Source organism: Mus musculus, chromosome 10, assembly GCF_000001635.26.
Source record: "Mus musculus strain C57BL/6J chromosome 10, GRCm38.p6 C57BL/6J".
Taxonomy (NCBI): domain Eukaryota; kingdom Metazoa; phylum Chordata; class Mammalia; order Rodentia; family Muridae; genus Mus; species Mus musculus.
Genome location: NC_000076.6, coordinates 82,059,515 through 82,078,025, shown reverse-complemented (window position 1 = coordinate 82,078,025; position 18,511 = coordinate 82,059,515). Strand labels below are relative to the sequence as shown.

Here is an 18,511-nt window from a genome sequence, read left to right as displayed (position 1 = left end):
GCTGTCAGCAAGAAAAGTTCTTGTATATAAACATATGGAGGTACAGATTTAATGCCTCGTTAAAGAAACATTTTGTTGTCATATTTATTATTAATAATAATTATTGTATTTCTTTAAATTCCAAATGTTGTCCCAACTCCTGGTCCCCCAATCTCCCTCCCCTTTACCTTTGAGAGGATGCGCCCCCAGACATACTCCCTCCCTGGGGCATCAAGTCTCTACAACATTAGGGACATCCTCTCCCACTGAAGCTAGACAAGGCAGCCTTCTGGTACATATGTGCCAGGGCCTCAGACCAGTCTGTGTATATTCTTTGGTTGGTGGCTTAATCTCTGGGAGCAACCAGGGGTCCAGGTTAGTTGACAGTGTTGGGCTTCCTATAGAGCTGTCATCCCATTCAGTTCCTTCAATTCTTCCACAGGGATCCCAGATCTCAGTCTAGTGCTTGGCTGTATCTGCATCTGCCTCAGTCAGCTGCCGGTGTAGCCTCTCAGGGGACAGCCATGCTAGGCTCCTGTCTGCAAGCACAATAGCATCGGTAACAGTGTCAGGATTTGGTGCCTGTCCATGGGATGGATCCCAAGTTGGGCTGGTCACTAGTCGGACATTTATTCAGTCTCCGCTCCATTTTTTCCCTGTATTTCTTTTAGACACAGACAATTTTGGGTCGAAATTTTTGAAGGTAGGTTGATGTCCCCCATCCCTCCACTGGAGGTGGTCTCTTCAGGTTCCATATCCTCACTGTTGTGCATGTGAGCTAAGGTCACCCACATTGAGTCCTGAGAGCCTTCCCCATCCCAAGTCTCTAGGACTTTCTAGAGATTCCCCCCACACCCACACCCTGTCAGCTGCGTGTTTCCATTTATTCTCCTGGCCCTCTGGGCTTCTCTCTTGTTTCCCTCCCATACCTGATCCTGACCCCTTTCCCCCTCTCCTTGCACTCTCTCACCTAGGACCGTCTCTCCCTCTGCCTCCCATGATTATTTTGTTCCCCCTTTTAAGTGGGATTTAATATCCTCACTTGGGCCTTTCTTCTCATTCTATTTCTTAGGGTCTGTGAGGTATATTATGGGTATTCTATATTTTTTGGGTATTCTCCACTTATCAGTGAGCGTATACCATGCATGTCCTTTGGGGTCTGGGTTTTAAATGCTATCTCTTTAAGTCTAGTTTCTAGAACAAAATGTTATTCCAATTTAAAAGTATCTTTAGAGACCTTGGTTGACTCATGCTATGTGTTGTTGCCCAGGATGGCTTTAATCCTGAGTTATTTTAAACCACTTTTCTGTTAGCCACTCTTTTCTTTGAAATTAGTTCAAACTAAGTCAGGGGTGAATAGCCAACAAATGAAATTTTCACCATTTTCCCCAGACCTAGATGTCCTGCCTAAGGGACCCAGACAATCCACAGTGCATAAGTTAACGATAAAACAAAAACAAAAACAAGAGTCAGTAGACCAGCTGGCCATTTGTTCATATAAAAGATGGTTAGTTTTTCTGGCTCTAAAGTTAAGCTTAGATTCTCTGCCAGGCATCTTAAGTCCTTAAAGTGTAACCAGACTAGAGGAGCTGGTGTAACAGCTGGTGGTGTCTTTCAAGGGAAGAGGGAGGAACCAATAATCCACAAGCACATAAAACAAGCGGACACACAAAGGTGTTCCCAGGAACGCAAAACCAAAAAGAGAAGGCTGTCTCAGACGGTCTTCCTTCCTGGGCCTGGAAGACCCACAGACCCACAGCAGATTCAGAAATCAGGTGAGAACTAGCAAGTCCTCCCAGATGGGTTTCAGGAGAGAGTCCTCCTTAACTTCAGGCTAGTGATAGACTACACAGCTGCTCTGTCCCTCTCAGCCTCCAGATTGACAACAGAAAAACAGGCACAGATACAGACCAAGCCCTAAAACAATCAGATATTTGAATAGGGGTCTCCAAAGAATTCAGGATGAACTCCCAATTGTTAGGGTTCAAGAATCGCTGAAGGAAGATTCAAATAGTACACAAAAGCAAAGAGCATTTATTCAGCAGAATTAGCTGCATGCAGCCAGGCAGCGGTGGTGCACGCCTTTTAATCCCAGCACTCGGAAGGCAGAAGCAGGCGGATTTCTGAGTTCCTGGCCAGCCTGGTCTACAAAGTGAGTTCCAGGACAGCCAGGGCTATATAGAGAAACCCTGTCTCAAAAAACAAAAAAAAACAAAAAAAAAAAAAAAAGAATTAGCTACATGCTGGGGTTGGGAATGGAGACACAGGAGTGGGCTCTGCAAAGCCAATTTAAAGCCTGTTAGATTAGGAGTGGGTGGCTTTTACCTTTCTTTCCATTGATTGTTTTGGCTCTATCCCCAGGGGTATGGATGTCTTTGTGATTGGTTAGGGCTCAGGAAACTTCCATAGTGGCAAGCTATCCTCAAATTGGCTGCCCACAGCTATGGTTGGCTGACCAAAGATTCCTGGATTCAGGTTCTCATTTCCGAGAAACAGAAACTTGGGCCTAGTCTCCCAAACTGCCAGATTGCAGCCTGTCATGAAGTCACCCTGGCTCAGGCTAACTTAGTCCTCTCAATATCAACTGTGTCCATGGGTGGCATTTATGGAAAATGCCTCCTCCCAAATGGAGGTGAGGTGGCTTACCATTTGGTGAGTCTTATTTCATGAGATTTTCATATTTATCTAATCTGAGGGATTTTTTTTCTAGTGCAGTGAGGTATTCCCTGCGGTGGGAAAGAAATGGAAATGCCTGGTAGAGAGAACTTTTCTGCAGCCTTCTATCAGCAAATTGAGCCCTGTCCCAAAACATCAGCATGTCCACAGGTTTAAAAGCTCTGGTGACCACCCTAGCAGTTCTTACTGATCAATACATAATGGGTTTTTCCTTTCTTTTTTTTTTTTTAAGGAAAAAAGACAGAGGGGGCATTTCTAATTTTGGGAGAGGCTGTCAGGGTGCAGGCAGAGGTGTGAGGACCTTCTACAGACACCAAGGAGTGGCTGACCAGAAGGTTTCAATTGTCCTTTCAAAGTGTCTGAACCCAACCTGATGGTGCAAATGAAAAAACAAAAAAAAAAAAGGAAAAAATATACTGATAGCTTTCAGGTTGGGGGAGGCTTAGGGTCTTGGGTTAATACCAAATGCTGGGCTTGGGGCCTCTCATCTTTCCTGTTCAAACTGAAAGTCATATAATATCCATCTTGGGTGCCAGCTGCTGCTCCAGGTTGACTTTTCCTTTTGGGGTATTCAAGTACCATGGCACTGGGCACTGAAGTGGATGGAATAAAGTTAGCTGAGAGTAAGTAGGTTAGGCAGGATCTTAGTCACTGTCGAGTGTGAGAGAAACGGCTTTCCGTAGAGATGGTTTTAAATGAAATAGCTCTATTTATGGGGGCAACTAAGGACTGTATAAATACTGGGAAATGGACAGGGACCTTTGGAATGAATGTACACCATTGGCTAGTGACAAGGTGAAGGGAATGTGTCATTTGCATGAAGAGGAATTCCAGGTACTTCCTGGACATGTCCTTATAAGGAGAAATGAAGTTCAACCTGACACCAGGCTACGTGATTACCTCAAGATGGGGGTTGCACTGATACATGCGTTGGGACATACAGACTCAAAGGAAGAGGAAAGAAGTCCTACTTCTAGCCTCCTTCTAATCTACTTCTAATCTACTTCTTATCTACTTGTAATCTACTTCTAATCTACTTCTTGTCTCAGGACAAGAGTTTCAGAGTTTGGACACATCTCAACCTAAATGCTGCTCTGAATCGGCTCTCCTAGTAGCACAGTTTTCCTGGCCCTACAAGAAAGGAAATCCTTTACAATCTTTAGAATGCAAAGGTATAGTGTAGAAAGTATTATAAAAACAGTCTATAAAATCTAACACTTATAAGAGGCTAGCTGTTGGAAGGCCTAGTTGTAAAGGTCCCATTAATTCCATGGTAGCATTTACTCAACATAGATCCTGCAGCAAAAGCCATTTTTCTGATCATTTGTTTGTTTTGTTTGTTTTTTAATTTTTTTGTCGAGACAGGATTTCTCTGTGTATCCCTGGCTGTCCTGGAACTCACTCTGTAGACAAGGCTAGCCTCAAACTCAGAGGTCTGCCTGCCTCTGCCTCCCAAGTGCTGGGATTAAAGGTGTGCGCCACCACACCCAGCTTCTAATCTTTTTAAAATCACAAAATAGAAGAATTCCATGACTGTCATGTTCTTCAATATGTTCCTTTCCCAGTTGTTCAAAGAGTAACACCCGGGTGACTACTTTCTTTTATATTGTAAGGAGCCACTGGAAATCCCAGAAGGGATGCTCAGAAATTCAGGGTATATGATCAGCATGATACTCTCAGAAGTTCCTAGGAAAGATATCCCAAGTTTTCTCTATTGGATTTTGGAAGGGGATTTAAAATTCAGTTATTTCCTGCAACTCTTTCCCCAGATCAGCCAGGTTCCTTCAAACCTTAATATCAGGGATGACAGTTAATTTATGGGGAAGAGATGTTCCCCATAAATTTATCTCTTTATTTACCACTGCTGAACAGTTGATGCTCTCACAAGATTGAATTCCAGGAAATAGTTTTCAACAAATGGTGCTGGACTAACTGGGTGTGTGCATGTGGAAGAATGCAAATACACACACACACACACACACACACACACACATATATGTATATCAAGTCCAAATGGATCAAGAACCTCAATATAAAAGGGGTTGCCTAAATCTCATAGAAGAGAAAATGGGAAATACCCTTGAACATATTGAGACAATTTCATGGACAGAACACCAATGGCTCAAGCTCTAAGATCAACAATTAATAAATGAGACCTCATGAAACTACAAAGCATCTGTAAGACAAAGGATACTGTCTACTGGACAAAACAGCAGCCCACAGATTGAGAAAGATCTTCACCAACCCTACATCTGACAGAAGAATAATATCCAAAATGTATAAAGAATACAAGCAGGTAAACACCAACAACCCAAATAACCCAATTTAAAAAATGGGGCACAGAGCTAAACAGAATTCTCAACAGAGAAATCTCGAATAGCCAAGAAGCACTTTAAAAAATGATCAAAGTCCTTAGTCATCAGGGAAATGCAAATTAAAACCTTGAGATTCCCTCTTACACCCATCAGAATGGTAAAGATCAAAAACTCAAGAGATAGCACATGCTGATGGGGATATGGAGCAAGGGTATGCTCCTTCATTGCTAGTGGGAATGCAAATTTGTACAACCACTTTGGCGGTTTTACAGAAAACTGAGACTAGTTCTACCTCAAAACCCATCTATTCCACTACTGGGCATATACTCAAAAGATGCTCTACCATCCCACAAAGACACTTGCTGTCTAGCAGCTTGTTCCTAGCAACTTTATCCATAATAGCCAGAAACATGCTGAGGCAAGACATGTGCCAAGACAAGACCCATGGAGGACACATGATGTTTAAAGGGAGTATAAAAAGACTCAACAGACAGTGATAGAGGCTGAGCTTGGCTTGCTTACATAGCTTAAACACTTGTTGGTCTGGTGTCTTCACTGGTCTTTGCTTTGCTGAGCTTCACTTCACTGAGAGAAAGAGACACAGCTCAAAACCTTTCCCAGTGTTCCTGTTGGCTCTGATCCCTCCTGTTGACAGCTAAAGCCTGGCTGCTCTGCTATGACTAACCTGACTCTACCAAACTAGACTGCTGTTATATCCATAAAGTGTTTGTGAGTAGACTGAGCTGTTGATGCTGACCTGTGAAATAAATTGCCAATTTCCAGACAACACAGGAGATGCTCCAAAGAACCATTTCTTAGCAGGTCCACTTCCTCCATATCCTTTCTTTTCTACTACCTCTGGTGGGTGATGGCCTAAAAGAGAGGTTAAAGCATTTAAGAACCATCACTTAAAATAAGCCTTAAAAAAATAAAGTTATCTGTTGGTAACAGATGTATGGGTATATTTCTGAATCTTATATTCAATTCCATTAATTAATGTGTCTGTTTCTGTACCAATACTATGCAGTTTTTATAATTATTGCTCTACAGTACAGCTTGAGATCATTACTTTGGGTCCTCCCAAAGTTTTTTATTGTTCAGGATTGTTTTGACTATCCTGAGTTTTTTTCCATATGAACTTGAGAATTACTCATTCAAACTCTACAAAAATTGTGTTGGAATTGTGATTGGGATTGCATTGAATCTGTACACTGCTTTTGGTAAGATGGCCATTTTCACTGTTATATCCTACCTATCTATCAGAATGGGAGATATTTCCATCTTCGGAAGTCTTCAATTTCTTTCTTCAGGGACTTGAAGTTCTTGTCATATAGATCTTTGATTTGCTTGGTTAGAGTTACACCAAGATATTTTGCATTATTCATGGCTATTGTAAAGGGTGTTGTTTCCCTAATTTCTTTCTTGACCATTTATCACTTGTATAAAGGAAAGCTACTGATTTCTTTGAGTTAATTTTGTATCCAGCCACTTTACTGAAGGTGTTTATAAACTATATAGAATTTTGGGGGTCACTTATGTATACTATCGTCCAATAGTATGGATACTTAGACTTCTTCCTTTACAATTTATATCCCCTTGATCTCCTTTAGTGGCTTATTGCTCTGGCTATGACTCCAACTACTATATTGAATAAATAAGGAGGGAATAGACAGCCATGTCTTGTCCCTGATTTCAGTAGAAATGGTTTAAACTTCTCTCCATTTACTTTGATGTTGGCTATTGGATTGCTCTATGTTACTTTGATTATATTTAAGTATGTGCCTTGTATCCCTGATCTCTTTAAAACCTTTAAGATGAAGGGGTGTTCGATCTTATCAAAGGCTTTTCAGCACCTAATACAGTAATCATGTGATTTTTTTTCAAGTTATACGGTTGATTATATTAATGGATTTTCCTGTATTGAACCATCCTGCATTCCTGAAATGAAGCCTACTTGATCTTGGTGGATGATATCTTTGATATGTTTCTGGATTTGGCTTGCTAGTATTTGATTATTTTTGCATCAATGTTCATAAGAGAAATTGGTCTGAAGTTCTCCTTCTTTGTTGAGTCTTTGTGTGGTTTAGGTATCAGGGTGACTATGGTCTCATAGAATGAGTTTGGCAGTGTTTCTTCGGTTTGTATTTTGTGGAATAGTTTGAGGAGCATTGGTATTAGCTATTCTTTGGAAGTCTGGTAGAAATCTGAACTAAAAATATTTGGCTCAGTACTTTTTTTGGTTGGGAGACTTCAAATGTCTATTTCTTTAGGTGTGATAGGGCTGTTTAAATAGTTTAACTGATAGGATTTAACTTTGGTAAGTGATCTCTGTCTAGAAATCATCCATTTCATTGAGATTTTCCAATTTTGTGGAGTACAGGCTTTTGAAGTAAGACCTAATGATTCTTTGAGTTTCCTCAGTGTCTGTTGTTATGTCTCCCTTTTCATTGCTGATTTTATTTGGATACTGACTGTCTCTGTGTCTCTTGATTAGTTTTGCTAAGGGTTTGTCTATCTTTTTTATTTTCTCAAAGACTGAACTCTTGTTTTCCTTGATTCCTTGTGTTGTTTTGTTTTGTTTTTTTATTTCAGCCCTGATTTTAATTGTTTCCTGCTTTTTACTCCACTCTGGTGTGCTTACTTCTTTTTTTTTCTAGAGTTTTTAGGTGTAGTTTTAAATTATTGGTATGAGAACTTACAAATTTCTTTATGGAGGCACTTAGTGTTATGGAATTTCCTCATAGCACAGCTTTTATTGTATCCCATAAATTTGGGTATTTTGTGCCATAATTTTTGTTGAATTCTATAACATCTTAAATTCTTTCTTTACTTCCTCCCTGACTGAAATATCATTGAGTAGAGAGTTGTTCAATTTCCATGCGTGTGTAAGCTTTCTGATTTGTTGTTGACATACAGCTTTAATCCTTGTTGGTCTGATAAGATACAAGGTGTTACTTCAACTTTGCTGTATCTGTTGAGGCTTGCATTGTGACTAATTAATTATATGGTCAATTTTGGAGGGTCTGTGAGGTGATGAAAAGGTATATTCTTATGTGTTTGGGTGAAATATTCTATAGATGTCTGTTAGGTACATTTGATTCATAATGTCTGTTAATTTCATTATTTATCTGTTTTAGTCTTTGTCTAGATGACCTATTATCAATGAGAGTGTTGTTTTGAAGTCTCCCACTATTTATGTGTGAGATTCAATGTGGGATTTAAGCTATAGCAATGTTTTGCTTACAAATGTAGGTGCCCTTGTGTTTGAGGCATAGATGTTAGAAATTGAGATATCATCTTTTCTGTTGATGGGTATGAAGTGTTCTTCACTGTCTCTTAATTAATTGTGGTTGAAAGTCTATTTCATTAGATATTAGAGTGGCTATTCCAGCTTGGTTCTTGGGTCTGTTTGCTGGGAGAACTTTTTTCTAGCCCTTTACTCTGATTTAATATCTGTCTTTACTCCTGGGGTGTGTTTCTTGTATGCAACAGAATGTTGGATCCTGTTTTTGCATCCATTCTGTTCACCTGTGTCTTTATTTGGGGAATTGAGTCTATTGATGTTGAGAGATATTAATGACCAGTGATTATTATTTCCTATTATTTTGATGTTGGTAGTGTTTGTTTGTGTGTGTGTGTGTGTGTGTGTGTGTGTGTGTGTGTGTACACTTTCCTTGTATTTGCTGGTATGGAATTATGTATTGCTTGTGTTTGCTTGGATATATTTATCCTCCTTGGGTTAGATAATGTTTGAATTTGCCTTTGTCTTGAAATATCTTGTTTTCTCCATCTATGGTGATTGAGACTTTTGCTGGGTATAGTAATCTAGGCTGGCAATTGTGGATCTTTTTTTTAAAAGAGGTTACAAGATATCTGACCAGAATCTTCTAGCTTTTAAATTCTCTGTTGAGAAGCCAGGTGTAATTCTGATAGAACTGCCTTTGTATGTTACCTGGCCTTTTCCCCATGCCTCTTTTAATATTCTTTCCTTGTTCTGTAGGTTTTGTGTTTTATTGTATAGTGGGAGGATTTTTTTCTTTTCTGGTCCAGTCTAATTGGTGTTCTATGAGCTTCTTGTATGTTTATGGACAACCTTTTCTTTTATGTATATTTTTTATTAATTTATTTTTTACACTCCATATTTTATTCCACCCCCATCCACCCTCTGTTGTTCCACATCCCATACCCCCTCCTCACCTACCTGTTTCCACGTTGATGTCCCCCACCCCCCACCCCACCTGACCTCTAAACTCCCTGGAGTCTCTTGAGGGTTAGGTGCATCATATCTAAATGAACACAGACCCAGCAGTCCTCTACTGTATGTGAGTTGGAGGCCTCATATCAGCTAGTGTATGCTGCCTGGTTGGTGGTCCAATGTTTGAGAGATCTCAGGGGTCCAGATTAATTGAGACTGCTGGTCCTCCTATAGGATCGCCCTTCTCCTCAGCTTCTTTCAGCCTTCCCTAATTCAACAACAGGGGTCAGCTGCTTCTGTCCATTGGTTGGGTGCAAATAATTGCATCTGATTTTTTCAGCTACTTGTTGGATCTTTCAGAGGGCAGTCATGATAGGTCCCTTTTTGTGAGCACTCCATTGCCTCATTAATAGTGTCAGGCCTAAGGACCTTCCCTTGAGCTGGATTCCACTTTGGGCCTGTTGCTAGACTGTCTTTTCCTCAGGCTCCTCTCCATTTCCATCCCTGTAATTCTTTTAGACAGGAAAAATTATGGGCCAGAGTTGTGACTGTGGGATGGCAACCCCATCCCTCATTTGATGTCCTGTCTTCCTGCTGGAGGTGGGCTCTATAAGTTCCCTCTTCCTACTGTCAGGCATTTCATCTAAGGTCCCTCCCTTTGAGTCCTGAGAGTCTTTCACCTCTTAGGTCTCTGGTGCATTCTGGAGAGTCCCCCCAACCTCCTGTCTCCCAAGGTTGCCTTTTTCCATTCTTTCTGCTGGGCCTCGGGGCTTCAGTCCTTTTCTCTCACCCAATACCAGATCAGGTTTCCCTCTTTCAGCCTCTTCCCCCCAAATCTACTTTCCCTCCCAGGTCCCTCCCTCCCTCCCTACTTGCGATAGCTTTCTTCTCTCTTCCAAGTGGGACTGTGGTGTTCTCACTTGGGCACTTCAGCTTGCTGACCTTTCTGAGTTCTGTGGACTGTATCTTGGATATTCTGTAATTTTTTTTTTTTTGCTAATATCTACTTATTAGTGAGTACATACCATGCATGTCCTTTTGGGTTTGAGTTATCTCAGGATATTTTCTAGTTCCATCCATTCGCCTGCAAAACTCAGGATGTCCTCGTTTTTAACAGCCGAATAGTATTCCATTGTGTAAATGAACCACATTTTCTGTATCCATCCTTCTGTCTTGGGACATCTGGGTTGTTTCTAGTTTCTGGCTATCACAATTAAGGCTGCTATGAAAATAGTGGAACACATGCCCCTGTAGCATGGTGGGGCATCTTTTGGGTATATTCCCAAGAGTGGTATAGCTGGGTCTTCAGGTATATCTATTTTCAATTTTCTGAGGAGCCTCCAGATTGATTTCCAGAATGGTTGTACCAGTTTGCAATCCCACCAGCAATGGAGGAGTGTTCCTCTTTCTCCACATCTTCTCCAACATGTGTTGTTACCTGAGTATTTGATTTTAGCTATTCTGATTGGTATAATGTGAAATCTCAGGGTCATTTTGATTTGCATTTCTCTGATCACTAAGGATGTTGAACATTTCTTTAGGTGCTTCTCAGCCATTTGAGATTCCTTAGTTGTGAATTCTCAGTTTAGTTCTATATTCCATTTTTTTATTGGATTGTTTGGCTTTTTGGTGATTAACTTCTTGAGCGCTTTATATATTTTGGATATTAGCCCTCTATTGGATGTCAGGTTAGTGAATTTTTTTTTCCCAATCTGTAGGTTGCCGATTTGTCTTATTGACTATGTCCTTTGCCTTACAGCTTTCTTTTCTGGTCCAGTCTAATTGGTATTCTATAAGCTTCTTGTATGTTTATAGGCATCTTTCTTTAGGTTGGGAAAGTTTTTTTCTATGTTTTTTTTTTTTTTTTTCTTTTCTGAGAATTATTTTCTGGGCCTTGAACCTGAGATTCTTCACTTTTTATTTCTATTATTCTTAGGTCATTTCATGGTATCCAAGATTTCCTGGATGTTGTGTGTCAGTAATTTTTTAGATTTAACATTTTGACTAATTTATCAATTTCTTGTATCTTCTACACCTGACGTTCTCTCTTCTATCTCCTGTATTCTGTTGGTGATGCTTGCATGTTGGTACTGTTCTCTTCCCTAAGTTTTCCAAATCCAGGATTTCCTCAGTTTGTTTTCTTTATTGCTTCTATTTCCCCTTTCAGGTCTTGCAGTTTATTTCCTTCACCTGTTTAATTGTATTTTCTTGTATGATTTTAAGGAAACTGTTTCCTCTTTAAAGACCTCTGATTGTATATTTCTGTATTACTTTAAGGGATTTATTCATTTCCTCTGTAAAGGCCTCTATCATCTTTATAAGATTAGATTACAGGTCATTTTTCTTGTGTTTCAGTTGTTAGGATATCCAGGGTAGCTGTACTTTGGAGCTGTCATATTTCCCCAGCTTGTGTTGATTGTGTTCTTTAAAGAGACTTTATCATCTGAATGGTTTTGGTACCTGGATGTTCTTGTTGTAGTAACTATTGGGAAGGGGAAGTACCAAGCTTGTATTGGTGTGGAAGGCCTCTGATAGTTATCTTGGGCTGTATGGTTCCAGACCTGCAGGTCTCTTATGATTCAGAAGCCTCAGGTCCGATGATGGTAGGTGGAGACATGGCAGGAGAATGGAGGTCTCCCTGGAATAGCAGGCTACTCAGGGCAGGTTGGCTTGGCCCAGAGGGCTCAGAGAGCAGGGAAGATGGGTGGGCAAAAGGAAGCTTACCTAGGTGTCTCAAGTCTGATGAAGGTTTGGGAGAGAGAGCAGGAGAATGGAATATAATGTTTTAATTTTAAGGGAGATTGCTCCCATTTAGGCAAAATTAAAGGTAAAAGTGACACAACTGACAACTATGTCAACTGATGGTCTCCTGAGTGCCCTTACTGAAACCTCCTTTAAATATGTGCCTCTACTGCCTGAAAATGACCCTGAAGCATGGGACATGGCTGAAAAGAGGAATTGTTTGCCAGTTCTTCCCAGGCATTTTGATGTGTGCTTAATATTTCCTGTACAATTTCAGCAAATCAAAATGCTTATTAGGGATTAGGTATGGATATAATGAAAGACTTTTTTTTTAAAGATTTATTTCTTTCTTTATTTCTTTATTACATGTAAAGCACACTGTAGCTGTCCTCAGACACTCCAGAAGAGGGAGTCAGATCTTGTTACGGATGGTTGTGAGCCACCATGTGGTTGCTGGGATTTGAACTCCTGACCTTCGGAAGAGCAGTCGGGTGCTCTTACCCACTGAGCCATCTCACCAGCCCAATGAAAGACTTTTAAAAGACTTTTGCTTCCTATGATCTAGTTCTTCATACTCTTGTAACTATCTTTCTGTTTGGAGCAATGACGCACAATGGCTGCCATATGATTTTCACACATTTGCCCAAATGGTTGTTAGTGCTTCCCAATCTCTTCGATGCTACATGTGGCTTGCAAATAAAGCTCATGAAAAATTTGGACAACTGGGACTAAGGGGTAATTGTGGAAATGTGGTATATGAAATGCTGACAGGGAGTTATGATAGGTACCCACAGATTACCAGCTATGTAATAAACCTCCTGCTGTGTTCCCATATTTTAGGGGCATAGCCAAGGCTGCCTGGATAAAACTGATATAGCATCTGATACTGGAGTCCAGCTCTTGTGCAGTTCAGATCTTGAGGAAGGGTGGAGTTGGAGAAGGAAGAATGAACACACAGGGATGTGTTGATCGCACTCTCTGTCTTCTCTCAGAGAGGACTTCTTTTCTTTTTCTTTTCAATAATGAAACCATTAAATACAGGAAAGCATGTGTTACATGGATTTTACATAATCAATTTCCAAGAACTTTCAAGATTACAGTGCAATGTTCCTAAAACCTTCTACCCACATTCTCCTTCCACATCTGGGGAACAAAGGTCCTGCTGACCTGACATCAGTTCTACTTCTATAAAAATTAAAGAAAGGTTCCTCTGAGCTCTATGCTGATTCCATAGTGAGGCTCAAAAGTGCTATTGAGAAATAAGTAAAATGGGATCAAATTCAAGAGTTATTTTTAAAACAGCTGGATTTTGATAATGTCAATTGTCTTAAGAGTTTCACCACTGTGAACAGACACCATGACCAAGGCAACTCTTTTTTTTTTTTTTTAATATGTAAGTACACTGTAGCTGTCTTCAGACACTCCAGAAGAGGGAGTCAGATCTCGTTACAGATGGGCTACCATGTGGTTGCTGGGATGTGAACTCAGGACCTTTGAAAGAGCAGTCAGGTGCTCTTACCCACTGAGCCATCTCACCAGCCCCCAAGGCAACTCTTATAGGGACATTTAATTGGGGCTAGCTTACATGTTCAGAGGTTTAGTTCATTATCATCAAGGCAGGAACATGGTGGCATCCAGATAAGCAGGGTGCAGGCACAGCTGAGAGTTCGACATCTTCATCTGAAAGCTGCTAGCAGAATACTGCATCCAGGCAGCTAGGATGATGGTCTTAAAGCCTACACCCACAGTGATACACCTACTCCAACAAGGTCACACGTACCCCAACAGGCTCACACCTTCTAATAGTGCCACTCCCTGGGCAGAGCATATATAAACCATTATATCAGTGAATACTGCCAAGGATCAATCAGGCTTCAGAGAGAGACAGGAAATGTTATGGACTTTCTAAATTATGTAGAAAACTTGAGACCTAAAACATAGAACAAAATTATCAGCTTTAGAAATCTATACTGTTCAAAGACATGTGTCTGCAAAGTGTTTAAATTTCAGCCAACCTGGCCACTTAAAGAAACTATATAAATTGCTCTTATAACAAATGAATACTTAAGAGTTCATGGTTTATGCCCTAGATCCAAGAAAACACTGGGCTAAGGAATGTCAATCTAAATATAAGGACAGCTATGCATGGTCTAGCAACTATATCAATATCAACCGAGAGCTGGGAAATGGATTGAGGTCCTTCCACTTCATACCCCACAGAAATAAAAGGGTTAAATCCCAAAGCACTAACATTTGTGCTAGCTTCAAATTATAATCAATCTATTCCTTACTACAAGCTGGTGCACACACACGCACACACATACACACACACACACAAGTGTTGTTACTGACATTTCTTGCTCTAAAGATTCTGCCATTTCCTTTCTTCAATATACCTCTTAGTTACACACAGGAAATTGTGAACTTGTTCTATCAGGAACAACTGGACTTTTATTTAGTCACAGTAGTTTACCTATGAAAGGAATCATAGTTCATGCAGGAGTCATATTAACAATTAGGCAGTGAAATTGCTGTCATGGAAAATGTGCTTTTGAGAGGACTGAGTTAGCCAGAGCCAGACAGCCTCCATAAAAGGCTGCAAACTGTCAGTCTGGGAGACTAGGCCTGAGTTTCAAAGTCCAAAACAAGTCAATTTCAAGGAAATCCACCCCTCATGAACAGCAGATCAGGAGCTGTCAGAAGCTGCCCCACCACCTAGCTTGAACCAAATATCAGTCAAATCTATCAAATAAGCAAAAGTCCCCCAGAGCATTAACCAATTACAAAAGCAGCCATACCCCTGGAGACAGAGCCAAACAATCAAGGGACAGAAAGGTATGTCACCCACTCCTACCCTAACAGGCTTCTAATTGACCCTGCAAAGCCATACCTCTGTCTTCCATCCCAGTATATGGTAGACCCTTACACGCTGATTCTCTACAGAATAAATACTCTTTGCTGTTGCATACAGTTTGAGTCTGGGGTATCATTCTTCCTGAATCACAGACCCTTACACTTGGAAAGAAACCATCTAGGAAAGGCTATAGCAAGAAAATAAGTTTTATACAGATGGCCCACCATCTTGCATGCCTGTAGTGGTTTGCTCTGTGATGCAGGGTCCTGAGAGACCATGCCAAAATTGCTTCTTGCTGCTGATATGCCTTTCCTGTCACAATTACATAGCCTAATGATTCCTGGCCATCAGCCAACCCTATGGGCAAATTTCCTGCAGATCAACATGAAGATGAACTTTCATAAATTAGTGCTGTTTAGAAGAATTAATGACTTTATAGAATTCCTAGTTATTCAAATTCAAATAATCTCCTTTAATATTTAAGGAGATAGTTTAGTTATTTTGCCAGAAAAAAAAAGTAATAAAGTTAGAATCAAGAATAGAATGTGAAGCCGGGCGTGGTGGCGCATGCCTTTAATCCCAGCACTCGGGAGGCAGAGGCAGGAGGATTTCTGAGTTTGAGGCCAGCCTGGTCTACAAAGTGAGTTCCAGGACAGCCAGGGCTACACAGAGAAACCCTGTCTCGAAAAACCAAAAAAAAAAAAAAAAAAAAAGAATAGAATGTGACCTCTCCTCACAGAATAGTCAGTAAAGGTTACATAATAGGGAATGCAATGAGATTTTCTAAATTGGACGAAGAATTGAAATAGGCTTGGGACGGATTTGTAATCAAGGGAAAACATTCATTCTGAGTCGTGTCCAAAGATGAAGAAGCCACAGGTGTGCACTATAATAAAGCCATGTTAAACTGTTGCTTTGAACTAATAATAAGCTTATACAATGAAACACTGCTTTAAACTTACTATGAACATTCTCTGCAACTCCCCTTTTGTGTAACATTTTATCTGTGAAGTAACCTTTCCTTTAATAGAGAACCTTTTGTCCAAAAAGTTATAAAAAGTTGAAACAATAACAAAGGTTGGTGCAGCCCTTTTCGGCTTCCTTCACCCAGTGTACATGTGTCTCTGTGTGTCTGATGTTCTCTTTCTTTATTTCTTCCTTTCTTTTCTTTTCTCTCTGGCTCATGGAGAGTTAACAAGTTCTGAGCTTCTCACCTATCCAACAAGGAGACCTGAGCCAGGGAAAAAGAGCCCAATTAACTAAGCTTTTCTTCTTAATCCCCTACTGCCGGAAGCTTCTGGCCCCAGAGAGAGAAACAGTTAAACTGCCAGACACCAGCAGATTCACGACCCAGAATAACAAGAGTTAAGTTGCCAAAAATCAGCTGGGCATGGTGGCGCATGCCTTTAATCCCAGCACTCGGGAGACAGAGGCAGGCGGATTTCTGAGTTCGAGGCCAGACTGGTCTACAGAGTGAGTTCCAGGACAGCCAGGACTACACAGAGAAACCCTGTCTCAAAAAAAAAAAAAAAAAAAAAAAAAAAGTTGCCAAAAGTCAGCAGCTCTGGGCCCCAATCGCTGATGCCATACCCCACTGCTTTCCCCATTACCTGGATGCCAGAAAAGGTTACCAGCAGTGCTTCATTCATGATGGAGGATTTGATAATATAGATAAAACTGTAACTTTAAGCACTTTATTGAAGGAGAATCATAAAACATTAATGTATTTAAATTAAATGTAAGAGTAAAAACTTTACATAACTGACTCTGGAAGAATGGCCGCCTACATGGCCTGGGATGGACATATATTCAACCCTGCTAGGGATGTAACTACTACCTCTCAGGAGAGTAAACAATGTGCTACAAGGTTACAGTGCATAGGTCCAGAAGCGGGTCTGTTCCCTTATGTTACTCACCATGCCATTCATCTTTGTATCAAGCACTGCCACAGGGTTTCTCTCCAGCACAGAATTTTCTGTGACTACAGAGACTAGTGAGATATACAAAGGCTTTGCCACACTGAATGCATTCATACCGCTTTTCTCCCGCATGGGCTCTTCTGTGTACTTGCAGATAACTACGACTTACAAAGGCCTTACCGCACTGAGTGCACTGATGTGGCTTCTCTCCAGTGTGCGTTCTTTCATGTACTTGAAGAAGACTGCGAAGTGCAAAGCCTTTACCACACTGACTACATCCATAGGGCTTCTCTCCAGTGTGATGTTTTTCATGGTATTGAAGACTAGCACGACTTGCGAAGGCTTTTCCACACTGATTACAGTCATAGGGCTTCTCTCCAGTGTGACTTCTTTCATGGATTTGAAGATTACTGCGACGTGCAAAGGCTTTCCCACACTGACTACATTCGTAGGGTTTCTCACCCGTGTGAGTTCTTTGGTGTATTTGAAGATGACTGGGACTTACAAAGGCTTTCCCACACTGATTACATCCATAGGGCTTCTCTCCAGTGTGATGTTTTTCATGGTATTGAAGACTAGCACGACTTGCGAAGGCTTTCCCACACTGATTGCATGCATAGGGCTTCTCTCCAGTGTGAGTTCTTTCATGGATTTGGAGATTACTGAAACACGGAAAGGCTTTCCCACACTGACTGCAACAATAGGGTTTCTGTCCCGTGTGAGTTCTTTTGTGTACCTGCAGATTACTGAGCCGTGTAAAGGCTTTTCCACAGTCACTGCAATCATAGGGTTTCTCTCCTGTATGGGTTCTTTGGTGAATCTGAAGATGACAAGGACTTACAAAGGCTTTACTGCACTGACTACACTCATAGGGTTTTTCTCTAGTATGATTTTTTTCATGTTGTCGAAGACTACGGAAATTTGCAAAGGCTTTACTGCATTGACTACATTCATAGGGTTTCTCTCCAGTATGAATTCTTTTGTGTACTTCAAGATAACTTCGATTTACAAAGGCTTTTCCACATAGAGTACATTCATATGGTTTCTCTCCAGTATGAACTCTTTTGTGTATCTGAAGAGAACTGTGACTTATAAATGCTTTACCACATTCAGTGCAATCATAGGGTTTCTCACCAGTATGAGTTCTTTCATGTACTTGAAGAGAACTGGGACTTGGAAAGGCTTTACTACAATGACTACACTCATAAGGTTTTTCTCGAGTATGGTATTTTTCATGTTGTCGAAGACTATAGAAATTTGCAAAGGCTTTACTACACTGATTACATTCATACGGTTTCTCTCCAGTATGAACACTTTTATGAATTTTGAGATAACTGCGACTTGTAAATGCTTTACCGCATTGAGTACATTCATATGGTTTCTCTCCAGTATGAATTCTTCTGTGTATTGGAAGATAACTGCGACTTGCAAAGGCTTTTCCACATTGACTACACTCAAAGAGTTTCTCAAGAGTATGATGTTTTTCACGATTTTGAAGATGATTGTCATTTTCAAAGGCTTTACCACACTTCGAACATTCATAAGGTTTCTCTCCAACATGACTTCTTTTGTGTATCTGAGAACTGGGACTCACATAGGCTTTACCACAGTGATTACATTCATACGGTTGTTCTCTAGGGTGATTTTTTGCATGTTGTGGAAGACTATGGAAATTTACAAAGGCTTTACTGTATTGATTACATTCATAGGCTTTCTCTTCATTGTAGATTCTTTCATACATTTGAAGAAAACTGTTGCATGCAAAGGAACATTGCTTCTTTCCATGGTCTTCATTCTCACAGGGCTTGTATCCACAATTACAAATGTATCT

At 40.5% G+C, this 18,511-nt stretch overlaps 1 protein-coding gene across 6 annotated transcripts in view; it reads right to left on the bottom strand.

Annotated features, from left to right (window-relative positions):
• Positions 1-298: 298 nt before the first annotated feature.
• Zfp873 (zinc finger protein 873) overlaps positions 299-18,511 on the bottom strand; it is a 29,644-nt gene continuing 11,431 nt past the window's right edge. For 2 of the 6 annotated variants that reach the window (XM_011243505.2, XM_030245155.1), the window contains 2 exons: positions 16,861-18,509; positions 12,869-13,837 (listed from right to left, as the gene is read on the bottom strand). In XM_011243505.2, coding sequence (XP_011241807.1) covers positions 13,818-13,837; positions 16,861-18,509 — 1,669 coding nt within the window. In that variant the 3' untranslated portion in view covers positions 12,869-13,817. Of the gene's footprint in view, positions 519-12,868; positions 18,510-18,511 lie in introns of those variants that run through there. The other 4 variants (NM_001319203.1, NM_001024626.2, XM_011243504.3 and 1 more) reach the window with 3 other exon arrangements.